The 19,032-nt window shown below is 39.1% G+C and overlaps 1 protein-coding gene across 5 annotated transcripts in view; it reads right to left on the bottom strand.

Moving 5' to 3' along the window:
• LAMA2 (laminin subunit alpha 2) overlaps positions 1-19,032 on the bottom strand; it is a 634,066-nt gene that overhangs the window by 13,746 nt on the left and 601,288 nt on the right. For all 5 annotated transcript variants that reach the window (XM_032862519.1, XM_032862522.1, XM_032862520.1 and 2 more), the window contains 3 exons: positions 9,307-9,419; positions 8,783-8,972; positions 6,660-6,815 (listed from right to left, as the gene is read on the bottom strand). In XM_032862519.1, the coding sequence (XP_032718410.1) occupies positions 6,660-6,815; positions 8,783-8,972; positions 9,307-9,419 (459 nt within the window). The remainder of the gene's footprint in view (positions 1-6,659; positions 6,816-8,782; positions 8,973-9,306; positions 9,420-19,032) is intronic.

Raw genomic sequence — 19,032 nt, 5'->3', positions numbered from 1 at the left:
AACAAGACAAAACTTCAGAAAAAGAACTACATGAAACAGAGATAAGCAAGATGCCTAATGAAGAGTTTTAACTAATGATTGTAAAGATACTCAGTGGACTGGAGAGAAGAGTGGAAGAACTCAGTGAAAACTTCAACAGAGATGGAAAATATAAAAAGGACCAAATCAGTTTTGAAGAATATAATAACGGAAATGAAAAACACATTAGAGGGAATAACAGGAGATAAACAGAGGCAGAAGAACAGATCAGTAATTTAGAAGATGGTGATGGAAAACAGCTAAGCTAACAGCAAAAAGGAAAAAGAATTTTTAAAAAATAGGATAGGTTAAGGATCTCTTGGACAACATTAAGCAAATAAACATTTGCATTATAGGGGTGGCAGAAAGCTTCCTTAACCAAGGAAAGGAAATACACTTCCACGTTCTAGAAACACAGATAGTTCTAAACAATAATTAAAATGCTAGAGATTAAAAATAAAGAGAGAATTTTTAAGAGGAGCAAGAAAGAAGGAAAATTATGTACTGAAAAATCCCATGAGACTATCTGCTGAATTTTTAGTAGAAATTTTGCAAGCTAGAAGAGTGTGGCATGATATATTCAAAGTGTGAAAGAAAAATAAAACTTATAACTAATAATAATACTCTACCCAGCAAGATTATCATTCAGAATTGAAGGAGAGAAAAAGGAGTTCATCATCACTGAAGTGGCCTTGTAAGAAACGTTAAATGGACTTCTTTAAAGGGTAAGGGTATAATTAGATGTAAGAAAACTATGAATAAAAACAGGTAAAATATGACAGCATAGACATAATATGTGGAGGAGTGAATAAATATTTTCCTTTAGAATGTGTTTGACTTTAAATGGTGATCAATAGGGACTGCTATGTACCACAAACCCCAAACATATAATAGATACACAAAAATACAAAGAGAAAGCCAGCCATGACACTACAAAGAGTTGTCAATCACAAAGAGTGCAATAGAAGAAAGAAATAGAGAACTACGGAAACAATGAGAAAGCAATTAACAAAATGGCATTAAGTACATATTTAATTATGTTAATATAAATGACCTAAATGCTCCAATCAAAAGACAGAGAGTGGTAAAATGAGTAAAAAAAGCAAGACCCATCTATCCGTTATATACAAGACACTCACTTCAGACCTAAAGACACTTAAAGACTGAAAGTGAAAAGATGGAAAGAGCTATATGGAGCAAATAGAAGAGGAAAAAAAAAAAAAAAAAAAAAAAAAGCCAGGGCAGGGGTATCTATAATTAGACAAAATAGACTTTAAAACAAAGATTAACAGGAGACAAAGAAGGACATCACACAATGAAAAGGGATCAACCCAGCAAAAGGATATAACAATTGTAAATATCTATTCACCCAATATCATAGCATCTAAGTACATAAAGCAGATATTAACAGACATAAAAGGAGAATTGACAGCAATACAATAATAGCAGGAGATTTTCATACCCTACTTATATCAACAAATACATCAGAATTTGCCCATGAAAATAGGGAAATAGTATCTTTGAAGGACACACTAGATCAGATGGACATAACAAATATACACAGAACATTCCATCTCAAAACAACAGAATACACACTCTCTTTAAGAGCAAATGAAGGGGCACCTGGGTGGCTCAGTGGGTTAAAGCCTCTGCCTTTGGCTCAGGTCATGATCCCAGGGTCCTGGGATCGAGCCCCACATCTGGCTCTCTGCTCAGCAGGGAGCCTGCTTTCTCCTCTCTCTCTCTGCCTGCCTCTCTGCTACTTGTGATCTCTGTCTGTCAAATAAATAAAATCTTAAAAAAAAAAAAAAAGCAAATTAAATATTCTCTAGGATAGATCACATGTTATGCCACAAAATATGACTGAAGAGACTGACATCATTTGCATCTTTCCTGGTCACATGGTATAAAGCTAGAAATAAGTCACAAGAAAAAATTGAAAAAAAATATGTGGACACTAAACAGCTTGCAACTAAACCATCAGGTCACTGAAGGTATTAAAAATGAAAATACAATGGACACAGCAAAATCAGTTCTAAGAGGGAAATTTATAGCAATTGATAGGCCTACCTCATGAAAAAAAAAGTCTAAAGTAAAAAATCTAACCTTATGTATAAAATAACTAGATAAAGAACAAATAAGAACAAAAGTGAAGAGAGGAAAGGAAATGATAAAGATCTGAGCAGGAATAAATGAAAAAGACAAAACAATAGGAAAGATCATGGGGTGCCTGGGTGTCTCAGTCAGTTAAGTATCTGCCTTTGACTCAGGTCATGATCCCAGAGTCCTGGGAAAAAGCCCTGCATCAGGCTCCTTACTCAGTAGGGAGTCTACTTCTCCCCCTCCCCCTGCCTGCTGCTCCCCCTACTTGTGCTCGCTCTCTCTGTCAAATAAACAAATAAAATCTTTAAAAAAAATAAATGAAACCAAGAGCTGGTTCTTTGAAAAGGTAAACAAAACTGATAAAACTTTAGCTGGACTCACCAAGAAAAAAAGAGTACCCAAATAAAATCAGAAATGAAAAAGAACAATTGATACCACAGAAATACAAAGGATTATAAGAGACTACTATGAAAAATTATATGCAAACACATTGGACAATTTAGAGAAATGGGCAAATTCTGAGAAAGATACAAACTTCCAAAACTGAATTAAGAAGAAACAGACAATCTGGAGAGACCAATTGCTAGTAACAAAATTGAATGTGTAATCAAAAACTACCAACAAACAAAGTCTTAGACCAGGTGGCTTCGCAGATGAATTCTACCAAACATTTAAAGAAGAGTTAATATAATATATGGAAGATATATAATTAATATATAATTCCCCTCAAACTATTCTAAAAAGTAGAAAAGGAAGGAAAGTTTTCAAATACATTCTATGAGGCCAGCATTACCATGATACCTAAACCAGACAAAGATGCCACAGAAAAAAGGAGAACTATAGGCCAATTATCTCTGATGAACATAAAAGCAAAAAATCCTCAACAAAACATTAACAAACTACATTTCATGGCATATTAAAAATACAATCAAGTAGGACTTCTTCTGGGGATGCAAGAATTGTTCAACATTCAAAAACCAACATATACTACCTTTAACACAATGGAGAATAAAAATCATTTAATCCTCTCAATAGATGCAGAAAAAACATTTGATAAAATTCAACATCTGTTAATAACAACTCTTAACAAGGTGGGTTAGGAGGGAACATACCTCAATATAACATAATAAAGGTCATATATGAAAAACCCAGAACTAAGTTACATAGGGTGAAAAACTGAGAGCTTTTCTCTAAGATCAGGTTCAAGACCAGGATGTCCATTCTTGACACTTTTATTCGACATAGTACTGAGTATCCCAGCCACCGCAATCAGACAAGAAATAAAAGGTGTCCAAATTGGTAAGGAAGAAGTTAAACTGTTAAACTGTCATTACTTGCAAATTACATACCATACAAAACAAAACAAAACAAAAAACCCTTAAAGACTCAGTCAAAAAAATTATTAGAAGAAATAAATATAGTAAAATTACAGGATACAAAATTAATACCCAGAGATTGATTACATTTCTATATACTAATAAAAAAAAGTAGCAGAAAGAGAATTTAGAAAATAATTCCACTTACAGTTGCAATAAAAATAATAAAATACCTAGGAATAAACTTAACTAATGAGGTAAAAGACCTGTACTCTAAAAACTGTAATGCACTGATAAAAGAAACTAAAGATGACACAAACAAATGGAAAGATATTCCATGTTCATGGATTGAAGAATTAACACTGTTAAATAAATACTGTTAAAGCATCTACAGATTCAAGGCAATCCCTGTCACTTTTCACAAAAGTAGGACAAATAATACTAAAAATTTACTGTATGGGACCACAAAAGACTCCAAATAGCCAAAGCATTCTTAAGAAGGAAGAACAAAGCTGTAGGTACCACTTCTAGATTTCAAGGATACTACAAAATTTTAGTAATCAAAACAGTATGACGCTGGCACAAAATTAGAGACGTAGTTCAATGGAAAAGGACAGAGATTCCAGAAATAATCCCACACTTATATGGTCATTTAATCTAAAACAAACAATAATATACCATGGGGAAAAGACTGCCTCTTAAAAAAGGTTGCTGGGAAAGTTGGACAGCAACATGTAAAAGGATGAAACTGGACCACTTAACACCATACAAAATGAATATACTTCAAATGGATTAAAGACCTCAATGTGAGACCTGAAACCATATAACTCCTAGAAGCAAGCACAGGCAGTAATTTCTCTGACATCAGCCACTGCAGTATCTTTCTAGATATGTCTCCTTAAGCAAGGGAAACAAAAACAAAAATAAACTATTAGGACTATACCAAAATAAAAAGCTTTTGCACAGCAAAGGAAACCATCAAGAAAATGACAAGGCAACCTATGGAATGGGTGAAGATACTTTTAAAGCCAATAAGGGGTTTATATCCAAAATGTATTAAGAATTTATGCAACTCAACATGAAGAATAATCCAATTAAAAATGGGCAGAGGATATCGGTAGATAGTCTTCCAAAGAATACATACAGATGGCAAGCACACACACGAAAAGATGTTGAACATCATTAATCATTAGAGAAATATAAATCGAAACCACAATGAGATATCCTCTCACACTCTCAGAGAGGCTAGAATCAAAAAGACAAGAAATAACAAGTTTCTGCAATGATGTAGAGAAAAGGGAACCCTTTTATACTACTAACAGAAATGTAAGTTGATAGAACCACTGTGGATAACAGTATGGAGGTTCCTCAAAAAAATTAAAAATAGAACTACCATATGATCCAGTAATTCCACTACTGGGTATTTACCCAAAGAAAGCAAAAACACTAATTTAAAAAGAAACATGTTCCCCTATGTTTATTGCAGAATTATTTACAACTGCCAAGACAGGAAAGCAAACTAAGTATCTATTATAGATGAATAAAGAAGATGGTATTTAAGTATAATGGAATACTACTGAGCCAAATAGACTGAGATCTGGCCATTTGTGACAACATGGATGGAGCTAGAGGGTATTATGTAAAAGAAATAAAGTAGAGAAAACAAATATCATATGATTTCACTTAAATGTAAGATCTAAAAAAAAAAAAGAACCCAAAACAAATAAATGAATGAAAAAACAAAAAGCAGAAACAGACTCATAATAACAGAGAACAAATTGATGGTTGCCAGGGGGTGGAGATTGGAGGATGGGCAAAATGGATGAAGAAGAGTGGAAAGTATAGACTTTCCAAATATAGACATTCCATTCCAAGAATGGAATGAAGAAGTCATGGGAATAAAAGGTACGGCATAGGGAATAAAAGGTACGGCATAGGGATATCACAATAGCCTTGTATAGTGCCAGATGGTTCTATACTTGTTGTGAGCATAGCATATAGTGCATAAATTTGTCGAAATACATGTGTACCTGAAACTAATGTAACATTGTGTGTCAACTATACAATTAAATAAAATTTTAATTAGCTCCATATGTTTCTATTAATAGTTTAGTAACCTTACTAAATATACATTTTGTCATAATCTAATTTCCAATTCCATTTGGGCAGGAGCATTAAGTTTGGCTTAGTGCTTCTTCCTTAGGAAAGTCTAATGAAAGCAGTGAACTCTTTTCTAAGAAAAAGCACATGCACTTAGAACTTGTAAGTTTGCATGAAGCATTTAGAGTTTAGGGGCCATAAAAATAATGCAATCATACTGTGCTCCACTCTATTTCATCTGGTTTTAAGGACACATGATAATCACTCTTGCCACTCTCCAGAGACTCTTATTTTGTTAGGCCTGGGTAGCATATCCAAAAAGTAAGACAGGAACAAACTCCTGATCACCCACTAGGGGAGCCAAAGGCTGAGAATTACAACTATGATGAACAGAGGTCTTTGATGAAGAACAGTGCGGCATTATCACATGATCTGAGTATAGAAATGTAATATATTTCTTTTTAATATATTCTCCAAAAACACTGATTCCCCTGTATTTCTTAAAATCATGCTCTCCAAAGGAAACCAGGACACATAGTCACATAGTTCGACAAAACATTTTGTGAACACTGGTTTATAATGTGAGAACTTTAAATTTTGAATCCTGTACTGTACTCTAAACACTGCAGTGCAATACTAGACAAATGTAGTTTAAGTAACCGCATCTCTCAATATTTGTGAAATCTCTAGTCCTGAAACAATACCATCAACATTATCTTCCTTGTTTTCTAGTATTCCTATATGCTTAGTACTCTCCCACTTTCAGTGTATTACCTCATTTAATCTTTAGAGTACTCTTGTTTGTTTGCGACTATTATCCTAGTTTACAAAAGAGGGAACTGTGTCAAAGGAAGATTAAATAACATGCTGCAGACCACACAGCTAGTTAATCATTAAGTAGCTGTTCAAACCTAGGGAGTCTGGCTACAGGGTCCACACTCTTTGGTGATATTACCTCTCCTAGTCAAATCTGTCTAGAAAACCTGTCACTTCTCTGAAAAGACGATTTCCTATTCACCTCTAAGTGGTCAGGGGCTAATATGATCTAATAATTGAACATACATACATGACTCAAGTAGTTATTTAATCCACACACACACAATGAATAAATTAGACCCTTACTGGACCAATTCTTCGGGTAGTGTAATTGATGGGTAGCCCACCAACATACAGCATTCCCACAACATCCAGGATATCCGCTTTCTTGGGGCTGATGGTTCTGTTGGAGGCATCATCCACATAAATAATTCCTTCTTGCTTAATTCGCACGATCTTTATCTATAAAAAGAAGAGGAGTCCTTAAAGCCAATCATGGATAAATTTCAATTACGCAGAGTGTAAATGTAGGAACTTTTTGGATCTTTGTCAGGGAAAAAAAAAAATGAATTTACTAAGTGCCTAATATGTGTGAAACCCATAAGTGAAATTAAACCATTTTTTACAGACTATTCCACACTCTGTCTTTTCCATGACTACCATCTCCAAAAGGGTACAAAATCATCCTGGGTGAGTTTTAGATTAAAGACTTTTTGAGAGGTTGCCAAGGGAGCCCATGTATCAGGAGGCATGCATGTTGCCAGGAGCCTTGCCGATTGGGAGCCCTGTCTTGAATTAAGTGGGTTGCAAAAATCATGTCTGGTTTTAAACATGCATTCATTTGAGCAAAGCCTGGTCTCTGCCCCCCGCCCCATACAATTTCAGACCTGCTACATCCCTCTGCCTAATAGGCACTTCTCCCTCAGAATGGAAGGAACACATCAAGGCTGCACAGCCATTTCCACAGCAGCCTAGATCAGTACAAAGGAAGGGAGGAAGATGGCCAGCTCCCTGATGCTGAAATTTTAGTAGTGGTATGAATTCTCTTTGGGGGCAGGGCAAAATCGGGGGTGTTAAGACTGGCTTGGGTGTAAAAAAAAAAACTTGAATCTGAGTTTAGGGAAAGGAACGTGTGACCCAGTCTAATGCTGGAGTACAACAATGGTTTAAAATGAATCTACATCAGGATTAGAATAATTAAGACCTCATTTTACATTTACCTATTTTGGTTTGGGAAGCAATTGTTAAAAAAACAAATTTTCAAAAATAAATCCCTCCTTTCTTAATCCCACATGCATTGTGGACCTACAATATGTCAGTTTTTCAAGTGTCATGTTTATTCTATTAGCCAGAGAGGAGAATGAGCCTTAATGAGAGCTCCTTCATGAAGATCTGTATTTGCCACTTATAAGTTCCCAGGCAAACAGGAAGATTCCGTTTCTTATTTCCAAGATAACAAGTTGATTGGCTTTGCATTTTTATTGTATTTTTTTCAGGTTCTCTGCCTTTCTATAGGATATGCCAAGGCACAGTATGTTAATATATAAAATCCACCACCTAATAATATCAAACTCTCAAAATTAAACATTTTATTGGTCTGCCGAGGGAAGCTTTACTGAATAGGCGATCACAGGTGCAGAAAGAAATTCTGAGTTTTTGTTTTAATCAGGCAGTGTATTATCTATTTGCAGTCATGCCAAAGAGGACAGTAAGCTGGCAGATGAGCCTTCTGTGCCCATAATAGTACCAGTTTCTGGGTGTAAGGCCAATGTTTCAAAAGTTGTTCCAAATGGCTATCGGTGGAAATGCAGCCCTAGAGCCCTTTAAACCTGATCCAGCAGATTTTCAGACTCTTGGTTTTCACAGACCAGTATGGGGTATGATGGGGGAGGGGAACCATTAGGGCCCATTTTTGTTTACCAGCTTTTAAGTTTGTCAAATATTATTTCATAAAAGAGAGGCCATTTTAGCACCTCAAAAGGAAGAAAATGTAATCTCCGAGTAAATATTACTCCTTTACATGGAAGACATAGAGCTTTAACATTAACATGCTCCATCGTCTCCCATTTCTCACTGAGAGTAGCAAAAATGTCTTCAACAACCTGGCCGTGGCGGCGGGGGGGGGGGGGGGGGGGGGGGGGGGGGGAGAGATGTTTGGGAACCACAGCTGTGTAGCAATAATGGCATCTTGTGGTACCATGATGAAGCCTGTGAGTGATTGAACATAAACCTGCCCAGGTCCGATTACACTTCCCAAGGTTGGGCTGTTGTCTGGGGCACCGGCTTTATTTTTAGCCTCAGCCGCATCAGAGTAGCCTCAGAGTCAGGATCGGCCCTGGCAAAATTGTATCTGCACCAGGGGAATGCCAAAGGCTGCCACCCAGCTTCCCCCTCAGGGAACACTGCCACCTCCCACGGGCTATTATTACCTTGTGCCACTGACCGTCGTTGATTTTGGTGGGGATCATGGTGTTGGTGTCCCCACTTCCCAAGTCATAACTGAAATAGGACAATCCATTTCTCAGCTGAACTGTAGCAAAATCCGCGTGATTGATCCGAGCCATGTAAAAGAGTAGGCCAGATTCAGCTTCAGTTCGCACTTCAAACTCGATTGTGAGGCTGGGAAATGAAAGCGTGCAAAATGAAACAGAGAAACAAAAGCATTCTTATTCTGAGATTAAGTTGCCTCTGTGGGTGAATTTTCTTAAAGGCCAGTAAAACGTTCTCGGAGAGGAGGACTTTCCAGGTGATTTCCAAATCCACTTTTCCTGCTGACTTCCAAAACCAAGCTCCTCAGGCTCAGGCCAATAGAATTGGATTCTCTACTGTACTCTGTGAATTAAAAGGCTTACCGCGTTAATGAATACGCATAGTTGATTAAAACTTGAATCAGCACATATACTCAGTACTTGCGTTTATCAGTTCTTTCCCAATATCTCAGAAGAATACATACCGATTTTTAACTTTGGTGTCATCAAAGGCAATTGCAATGTGGCTGTTTCTCGAAAGCCCAAACTGCTTGCTCCCTATCAAAAGAGCTGGTTCTGATTCTGTTCCACAAGGACCCTGCAAAATTACCCAGGAGAGAAAGAGGAGATTATGGACTCCGCTCTTTAAAAATTTAATCCTGTTATCTAATTGTTTCTTCTATTTTCGCTTAATGTTCTTGTGTAATCTTACTGAAGCTCCTTAAGAGGAAAACTGGTCTCTTACATATCTCTGTACTTTACTACATAGTAGGCACTTCCTGTGAAATGTTCAGTGAGTGGGAATCCATCTTCTTATACTGCACCCTTGACTTGCCAAATCAATGTGCCCCAAAATATTTATGAATCAGTTCATGTTTTCATTACCCTCTAAGGAAAAAAAAAACAAAAAACAACTGTTGATGTTTATGAAAAAAACTGGAATTTCTTTTTCAGGTTTACTTTGCTTATGAAGAGTTATACTCTTCGAAGATGGGACGGGGAAAATGACAAACTAGCCACCAAATTAGAAGAGTAGAAAAATGTGTTCCTTCTGGCCCTCCCCATTTCTGTCTGCCACTGTATTACTTTTTCTCGAAAATTATCAGTCTACTAGAAGGCTTCCATGAATTTAGACTTTCAAGATGGTGTATCTAAACTTGCAAGTCAGGCCGTTCGGGCCCTGAGCCAGTTGCTAGGCAACCCAGTACATTTTTAATGTAACCCACCATATACCATTTCAACTGTCACTGTTCAAAGATCCACTTCCTGGGGTTCTTAGGAGGGAGAGCTCGGCGCAGGGCTGGCTTACTTGGTTTAATGCTCTGCTGTCACCATCTTGAGTTTCTTAATACTTTTTTGAAAAAGGGGCCTTGTATTTTCATTTTGATCCCGGCCCTGCTAATGACATAGCCAGTCCTGGTTGGCGGGACTGTCTTTGGCCAGCGTAACCCTTAGCTCAGTAGATAATCGAGGCTCCTCAAATGACTGAAGTTGTAATTCCTTCCTCTGTTCTCTGTTTTCACAAAAGCACTTGAAGTACAGGCTGCTTCTGCAGGCTTTGAGAACACGCCGTACACGAGAAAATAAATAACCTGCATACTCTCAAACAACACATCTGTTTTTAAGATCTGTACTTAATAGCTCAGAATGGGCCAGTGCCCCAGTGAGCGCTGATTCAGCAGAGGTTCCCAAACCACCCAAGGCAGGCTTTTGATGCAGAATGTTCTTCTCAAATAGAAGATGAGATGAATCATCAGTGCACAGGACATTCTTACTTGATGAGGAAAGGCCTTGCTCTCTTTTCTCTGGAGCTTAGTCAAACGGAGCACTCTGCCACAGCAGGTAAAAGGCTTTAAGTGTTTGAAATGCTATAAAATTGGTCTTCATGGAAGTATTCCCTTCTTGCTTCCCCAGGAGATGGTCAGTTATAAAGAGCCGACTGTGGCAGAAATTCACATGGATATGCAAAAACCCAGTGGGTAGAGCAGGAAAATGCTATTTATTCACACAGCTGAATGGCCTCTCTTGGAATCAACATGTGGCCCCTTTCTTATTACACTGCCTGTAAAAAGAGCCCAAATGGAAAGGCTTTGGTAGCTTAATGTCTCAGCTGGCAATGATGTCATTAATAGAACTGGGATCATTTATCAGCCTCTCACCCTATTTCCTGGCACCCACATTAGTGGCCTGCAGTCCTTCTCTGAAATCTCTAAGAAAATCCTCCCTGCTGTGAGTCCCTCAGGGGCAAAATTTGGCTAAAACATTTCTAACCTGTCAGCTCTGAAATCTGGGAAATCGGAAATGTCAGTGGATGCTGAGGAATTAGGGAACTATGATGTGTGGCCGAAAAGAAAGCCACCAGCAGGTTGTTATGTTAAACGTTGTGGTCACCTGTCTCGTTACTACATATAAATATTAATATAATTTTTCTAATAGAATTTTTAATGACCCAAGTGGAATTACAGAGATTAGGTATTTTATTGGCAGTAGCTGTAGGTCATGGAGAACTTTGGTCTTTATGTATTTTGGGCTCTGAGGGCCCAACGCCACAAGAAGCTTGCTTGCTGGTGGGCTGGACAGAGATTTCCAACACGGGTCCTGAGCCGATCAGCAGTTTTCTGCCACATCCTGTCAGATCTTCAAGAAGCTGAAGACCCTACTTACGTTATTTTAGGAAAATCTTTGATGAGGAAAGGACAGGGACTTTGTGAGGGTTCTTTAAGAAGCACTACATGACATGGCCACTGGAAATTGAGGAAGAAGATTACCTCCCTGAGGGGCCCCAGCCTCATTTTTGTAACAATTAGATCTTGAGCAGCAGGTAGAAGTGGTGGCTAATAAAACAGTGTCCTCAGACCGTCCAGTGTTGTGGAAGAGAGTGGTAACAAACAGGTCACTCTACTCAGTAACCTCAAAGTTTAAATCCCATATGCTAAGTCCATTGTATGTTAAGGACACCCAAATTGAGGTTTTCTATCAATTTGCAATAGGATGAATATTATGGATGTTTCTGGAATAAATCATCTATCACCTTCCTTCATAAAATAGGCAGTTGGAAGAGGACTGAGAAATGCTAGGAAAGGAGAATTTTGTATGTATGCATTTTTGGATTTAAATGGGAAGACAATTTCCCAGCCTCTTTTCTGGTCATGTTTTTGGTGCAGGTGTAGCCCTCTCCTCTCACTTGGTTAAAGGCAAAAAGGACTGGATCTTGCCTGCTCTGCCTCACTTTCCCCAGGGTGAGTCTGAAACCAGGCCTGACTTAGGACACAGACCCCTGTGGTTTGCTTGGGACTACTTTCCCCCCTACTCCCTAGTGCCCCTCACAAGGTCCAGCTGCTCCTCCTGCTGCTCAAGCATCTTTTTCTCCCCTCTAATATCTTAAAGGGAATTTGTAAGATGGAACAGAAAGTACCCCGTGCTTTGCACATGAATAAGGTGATCTTATTTTTTCAATCTGCTTCCTAGCAAAATCCAAGCTAAGGAAGAAGGATATGAGAAGAGGGTCTTCTTCTTCTCTCTCTCTTTTTTAAAAGATTTTATTTATTTATTTGACAGGCAGAGATCACAAGTAGGCAGAGAGGCAGGCAGAGAGAGAGGAGGAAGCAGGCTCCCTGCTGAGCAGACAGCCCGATGCAGGGCTCGATCCCAGGACCCTGATTTCATGACCTGAGCAAAGGCAGAGGCTTTAACCCACTGAGCCACCCAGGAACCCCAAGAAGAGGGGTCTTCTAATGAGGTAATTCCAAGGAAAATTTTTGTTTTTTAAATTTTTTTTTAAAATTTTATTTATTTATTTGACAGACAGAGATCACAAGTAGGCAGAGAGGCAGGCAGAGAGAGCGGAGGAAGCAGGTTCCATGCTGAGCATAGAGCCCGATGCGGGGCTCGATCCCAGGACCCTGAGATCATGACCTGAGCCGAAGGCAGAGGCTTAACCCACTGAGCCACCCAGGTGCCCCTGTTTTTTAAATTTTTAAAAAGATTTTATATATTTATTTAAGAGAGTGCAAGCATGGGGAGGGAGAGGGACAAGCAGACTCTCTGGTAAGCAAGAGTCTGTGGGGGGGCGTGCCTCAATCTCACCACCCCAAGATCACCACCTGAGCCAAAAATCAAGAGTCTGATGCTTAACCAACTGAGACAAGCAGGTGCCCTTCCAAGGAAGATTTTAAAAAAGCATGATGGTTGCAAGACAAATTCCTCCTCCAAGCTAATGTGAGCTTGAGGGAAGGCATCATCTTTATGGAGGTGATACTTTACTTGTATTATTTTGGAAACACTTGTCTTTGAAATGTATTAAAACAACAATAATAAAAAAAACAACTACACAAAAAAACCCCCAACACAGGCTCATCAATCTCAAGACGTTACAATCTTGCCACCTTGTGGCGACTCTTTGAAGTACTGCTAGTGCATAAGGGGAAAAATGTGATCTGGAGGACATGGTGTGCTTGCTTGTCCCAGGACAAGTTGTGGGCAGATGGGACTTGCTGGGGGATGGAGGCGGAGTCTGATGGTGGCAGTGCGCGTGCTGATCAGAGCAGTGGCATAGTGGGAGAGGGAATTCGCATGTAGGCAAATGGATAACAGTGAAAAATTTTTCACCTCACGGTTACTCCATCTCAGGTCAGAATAAAGCAGTGGTCATTCCCAACGGCTATTCGTTGGCTGACATTTGGACACGAGTTACTGGCTTGAGGGTAGCCTGTGACTGGTAGGCAAGCATTCCTTGAGTTCAGATTGGTGAGAACAGGGATTTAAATTGCATTTATCAAAACTGGCATCTTTGTTCTTGAAAGCAACGAGTGATGAATGATCATAAAAACTACATCATTTTCTTCTTTCACGAGTCAGTAATCCCTCTAAGAAATGTGGGCTAAAATCACATCTGAGATGTTGGAGGTTTCTTTGTGATGCTCCTTTTTATGGATGAATACTAAGTGGAAGACACTTTTTACAGCACTGACTTTAATGTTCTGAAATATAAAATCCCTGCTCAAGCTGTTTATTGAGAAAGTGAATTATGTTACCACCCTGCACACGAGCTCTTTTGGTAAATATTGGGCATTTGCAGTAATATTTACACACAAACACCCGAACAGCGATTTCTTGTGGTATGGAAAATAGGGGTTTTCCCTTTAAATACGTATCAGTATCCAACTGATTCATCCTTTGGCATGGACTGTGCTTAGCTTTTAAAGTTGTAGTATTAAAGCTGTTAGAGAAATAGCTTTCCTTTGGTCTATTCTTTCCTTCTCTGCCGCTTCTTTCCCTCAACTCTCCAAAGCCCTTCACAGCACAGCAACTCTTCATGGCTATTTTTAGTGTTCACATTTCAGATTTCAAGGTTCAAAATTCAACTTTCCAATGAGCTTCAAGTAAAAAAATAGAGCCAGTTCACCATATACAAATCCGCATGGGCCATGCTGGCTCTAAAGATTTGGTCTAAACACCATATACACCTGCAGATGGTGATTGTAGATGTCTACAGTCCTCTCTAACCCCACCCACCAACCTCCCTGAGAAATCCCCACAAATACAATATGTAGGCATATTTAATGCAGCTCTAAATGGGCCAAGGAAGAAGAGAAAAGCATAAAGGAAAGATGGGCTACCACACTATCAAATGAGATAATGTACATACAATGCTGTCTGATGAATGACATTCTGGCATGTTTTATGATAGGGCTGACATGGTCCATTTCACAGGGTGGGGCTTTCTCAGGGAACTCTGAAAGGGTGCTGGGGTCTAGCGAATGCCGTGCTCATGGTGTAAGACATTGGCAGGGAGGGATGTAATGGTGTAAAGGAGAAGAAGAAAGGAACTGAGAATAGGGGATGGTTCCTGTCTGCTCTGCTAGAACAAAGAGAGGATAGTTCCTATGTCAGGGATTAACTTGGAAGCTTGAGTTCTTAACTACATTCTTACAGTCTAAATTCTGATTTTAAAAAGGGAAGAATGGGCATTTGGGTGGCTTAGTGGGTTAAAGCCTCTGCCTTCGGCTCAGGTCATGATCCCAGGGTCCTGGGATTGAGCCCTGCATTGGGCTCTCTGCTCCACGGGGAGCCTGCTTCCTCCTCTTTCTCTCTCTGCCTGCCTCTCTGCCTACTTGTGATCTCTTCCTGTCAAATAAAAAATAAATAAAATCTTAAAAAAAATAAAGGAAGAAGATGGTGAGAATGGAAAATGATGTGACACTTGAGCTATAATAGCCATATCCTACTGGAGTCTGAAATGGTTGAAACATGGAATCCTCACTCTCTTTTTTTCCTGGCATTTGCTCTCCCACTGAGTGTGACAGGCTAACTATTCCCACAGAAGAATGATGGAGTGTTACTGTGAGCCATGCAATGTGCTGGGTGCTTTGTATCATTTATTCCCTCACGATAATCCTTGCAGGTAGATAGCATCCTCCTTATTTTTCAATGGGTCATCTTACATTTAGAGAGGACAGGTAACCTGTCAGAGTCCACTGAGTAAAAGTAGGTGGGCTATGGCAGGGCAGACCGGCAGGCCCAGTTCTCAGATCACTGGAATAAAGGCTCAGTATGCGTCCTTAGTGGTCCCCAACTTGGAGGGGTTGAGGGGGGCCATTTGCCACATTGCACTTGCCCAGAGGGGAAATCAGCTATCCAATGGAATGCTACAGAGGAATAAAGGTTGAAAGCCTTTCCATTTATCTTTTTAAAAAGTTAAGAAAACAAAATACATGTAAGAATTTTTTTTAGATGATGAGAATCATCTCTAGTCCATACTCCATCTGCTGCTAGCATCTGATATATTTCTTGCAAGGGTTTTTTAATGCGTTTTTCTATCTATTGATGTAGATGTGATTATGCATTGTGTATGGTTTTATATCCTGTTTTCTCCATTTCACATAATGTCGCATGTCATCATCATTTTGTATTGTTTCAATGGAAAGATTTTATGTACAAGAGTGTGATGACATATTAAAATTTGTATCTTATAGACCTGTTTTTACACTTCTAGGTACCATTAATCATTTTGTTTGAATGAAGTTTAATGGGACACCCTGCCATGTTTCCAATTTTCAGTCTTGAGTGGGGTGAGTTTGTAGCCCACACTCCACACTTTTCCTGACTGACCTCCACACATACTTGCTCACTCTGTCATTTACATTAATGTCTGATTCCTCAGATCTGCTTCTCCATCGCTCCCTTGCTAGCAATGATGATATCGTATTCATTTTTTCATTTAGGAGGCTCTTAAAAGATTATTTTTTATAAATTGTCAAACCTCTAACTTTTAGTCATCTTTAAAAAGCAGATACTTCCCTCCACACAAAGAACTAAAATAAGAGAAAGAAATCAAATGAAAAGATATGTATAGTTCCAGGATCTGAAACTGTAAAAACATAACCCAGTAGGGATGGAAATTCTAAGAAATGTAATTATGACCACATGGCGTAAATAACTATAATGTGCAAGAGAAGGGGAGATAGCCGCTGGAATTTAGATACCTGGGTTTTAGCGCCAACTATCAAAAATGTGTGTGATCACAGCCCATGAGGTATGTTCTAGCGCTTTGTTTTCCCATGTGTAAATTAAGAGTCAGAATCTTCAATTCTCTCCTAGCCCTGATGTTCTCTGAGTCTTTGTACACGAGCCCTCAGGACTGTCACTCCATTTCTTTTTTGCTTTTGTCTTGTCTAAGTGCATGCTCTGTTTTGGAGAAGTTAAAACATACACTACTGAGAGAAAATGGAAACTGGAATTAGAACAGAAGGTTACAGGAAAACTTAAATGAGTTAAAATCTCTGGTCCCAGATAGGAAAGTATCTTTATTTTCAGAAAAAGAGAAAAGATGTGATCTCGAGAAACCATGGAGAGATAGATATGCTTGAGACTCCCTCTAAAACAAAGTTTGTGTGGGCCCTTAGAAAAGAAAGGTGATCACCGGGGATCCGCAGGCTTCTCCACCAATTAACTGGACCAAGGCAAGATGGTCTGGCTTAGACACCTTACTCGAGAGAAGTTCGAGTGGTTCAAAGGCCCCCAAGATTGTGGTTGACTGAATAGGGGACCTGATGATGAGCTAATAGCAGGATCCATCAGTTTAAAACATTCAAGTAGGGGCGCCTGGGTGGCTCAGTGGGTTAAGCCTCTGCCTTCAGCTCAGGTCATGATCTCAGGGTCCTGGGATCGAGCCCCACATCGGGCTCTCTGTTTCAGTGGGGAGCTTGCTTCCCCTACTCTCTCTCTGCCTGCCTCTCTGCCTACTTGAGATCTCTGTCAAATAAATAAATAAAATCTTAAAAAAAAAACATTTAAGTATTTTCAGGTATAAAATAGGAGGATAGACCAATGGAACGAGAGGTACTGCTGTCCTCTGAACTGGGCACTTTGAAGAATATAGTCTATTCTAGGTGCCACAGTTTGAAAGGTATATTTCAAACTTAAGAATATTGATCAGTGCACAAAAGGGAATTAGAAATCAGGTCACATGAGGGGGTGCCTGGGTGGCTCAGTCAGTTAAGCATCTGCCTTCAGCTCTGGGCATGATCTCAGCATCCTAGGATCCAGCCCCATGTTGGGCTCCCTGCTCAAGGGGGAGTCTACTTCGCCCTCTCCCTCTGCCCCTACGCTCCCATCCATGCTCTCTCTGTCTCTCTCTCTCTTTCTCAAATAAATAAAATCTTTTAAAAAATAAAATAAAATATTGGGTTCCTGGATGGCTCAGTTGGTTAAGTGTCTGCCTTCAGCTCAGGTCATGATCACAGGGTCCTCTGATTGAGTCCTGCACTGGGCTCCCTGCTCAGCAGGGAGTCTGCTTCTCCTTCTCCCTCTGCCACTCCCCCTGCTGGTGCTCTCTCTCTTGCATTTTCTCTCTCTCTCAAATAAATAAATAAAATCTTTTAAAAAATGTTAAAAAAAAAGAAATTAGGTTACATGAAGAATGCCGAGATTATTGACTATTTACCCTGGGGGAAAATATTTTGCTATTTTTTTTTTCTTTCTTAATTGAAGTATCATCGACATACAATGTCACGTTAGGTTCAGGTGGACAACATAGGGATTTGACAAGTCTTTATGTTATGCCGTGCGCACCGAAAGTGTAAGGACTTCGCTATTTTCAAATCCTGGAAGAAATACTAGAGAAGCCATAAGCTCAAAATATTTCTAGTGACAAGGCACAGACTGCTCTACAGAACAACCAGTTCCATCATGGAAACTAAGGAAGAAAATGAGATATTCAAGGGTTTTCAAAATCTGTACTCAAGACAGCATGTTCTGCTCACCCATTGGCAAGCATGATACATAGGATGCATGTGCCGTTCAGTATATAGAGAGATCCACCCCTTGGATATATTGGTGGTAGAAATGTAAATTGATGGAAATGTTGGAAAAAGCAATTCAGATATATGTTTTAAGAACCTTAGGTATGTTCATCATTTAGTCTTATAATTATCCATCCAAGAATCTATTTTAAGAACATAAACAAGGAGAAAGTTTGGTATAGGGAGGCACTTATCAGAATATGGTTTCTAGAGGCACTCTAAATGGCCCATGATGAGGAAAAAATAGAATAAATTGTAAAGACAAAGCAGTTCAGTAATAAGAAGCCAGACTGTATAGCTAGACCTAATGGATGAAAATCCATTAGGATTCCCATCCTGCCATTTACTGGCTGTGTGGGTAGGTGGGTGACTGAGGCCAGATAATTCTTATCAACTCAACTAAAGATGGGATGTTGTTATCGTTCCCAGAGCCATTATGACAACTATATATAATGTTGAATGCCAATTGTTTAGGTGGTGGCTGGCACATAGTAAGCACTTAGAAGCAGTCATGATCATCACTATATAGTAATTATGCCATTTATTAAATGTTTTCTATATACTAGGCATTTAACCAACATTATTTTTAAGTCTTCATGTTAACTCTTAGACTCACATGTTATTAATATTGCACAGATGAGGACATTGAGGAATAGACTGGCGAAGTAGCTTCCCCAAATTCATACACATGGTAGACTAGAGTGCAGGCATTGCCACTCAGACTGTCTACTCAGGGACCCATGCTCTCATCAATGAAATGATGACCTCCCATACAATGAAATAACCTGTGTGTCTCTTTGTGTGTGTCACACATACACATACTCACACAGACACAGACGTCCTTGAGTTAGAAAACTGAAGGATTCTATAAAAATCTGCTTTTTGCTCCTTTCTGCTCCTTTGCTCCTC

Source organism: Lontra canadensis, unplaced genomic scaffold (genome assembly GCF_010015895.1).
Source record: "Lontra canadensis isolate GAN:19392208 unplaced genomic scaffold, GSC_riverotter_1.0 scaffold23, whole genome shotgun sequence".
Classification (NCBI taxonomy): domain Eukaryota; kingdom Metazoa; phylum Chordata; class Mammalia; order Carnivora; family Mustelidae; genus Lontra; species Lontra canadensis.
The sequence above is the reverse complement of the archived record's forward strand: the minus strand, read 5'-3'. Positions and strand labels throughout refer to the sequence as shown.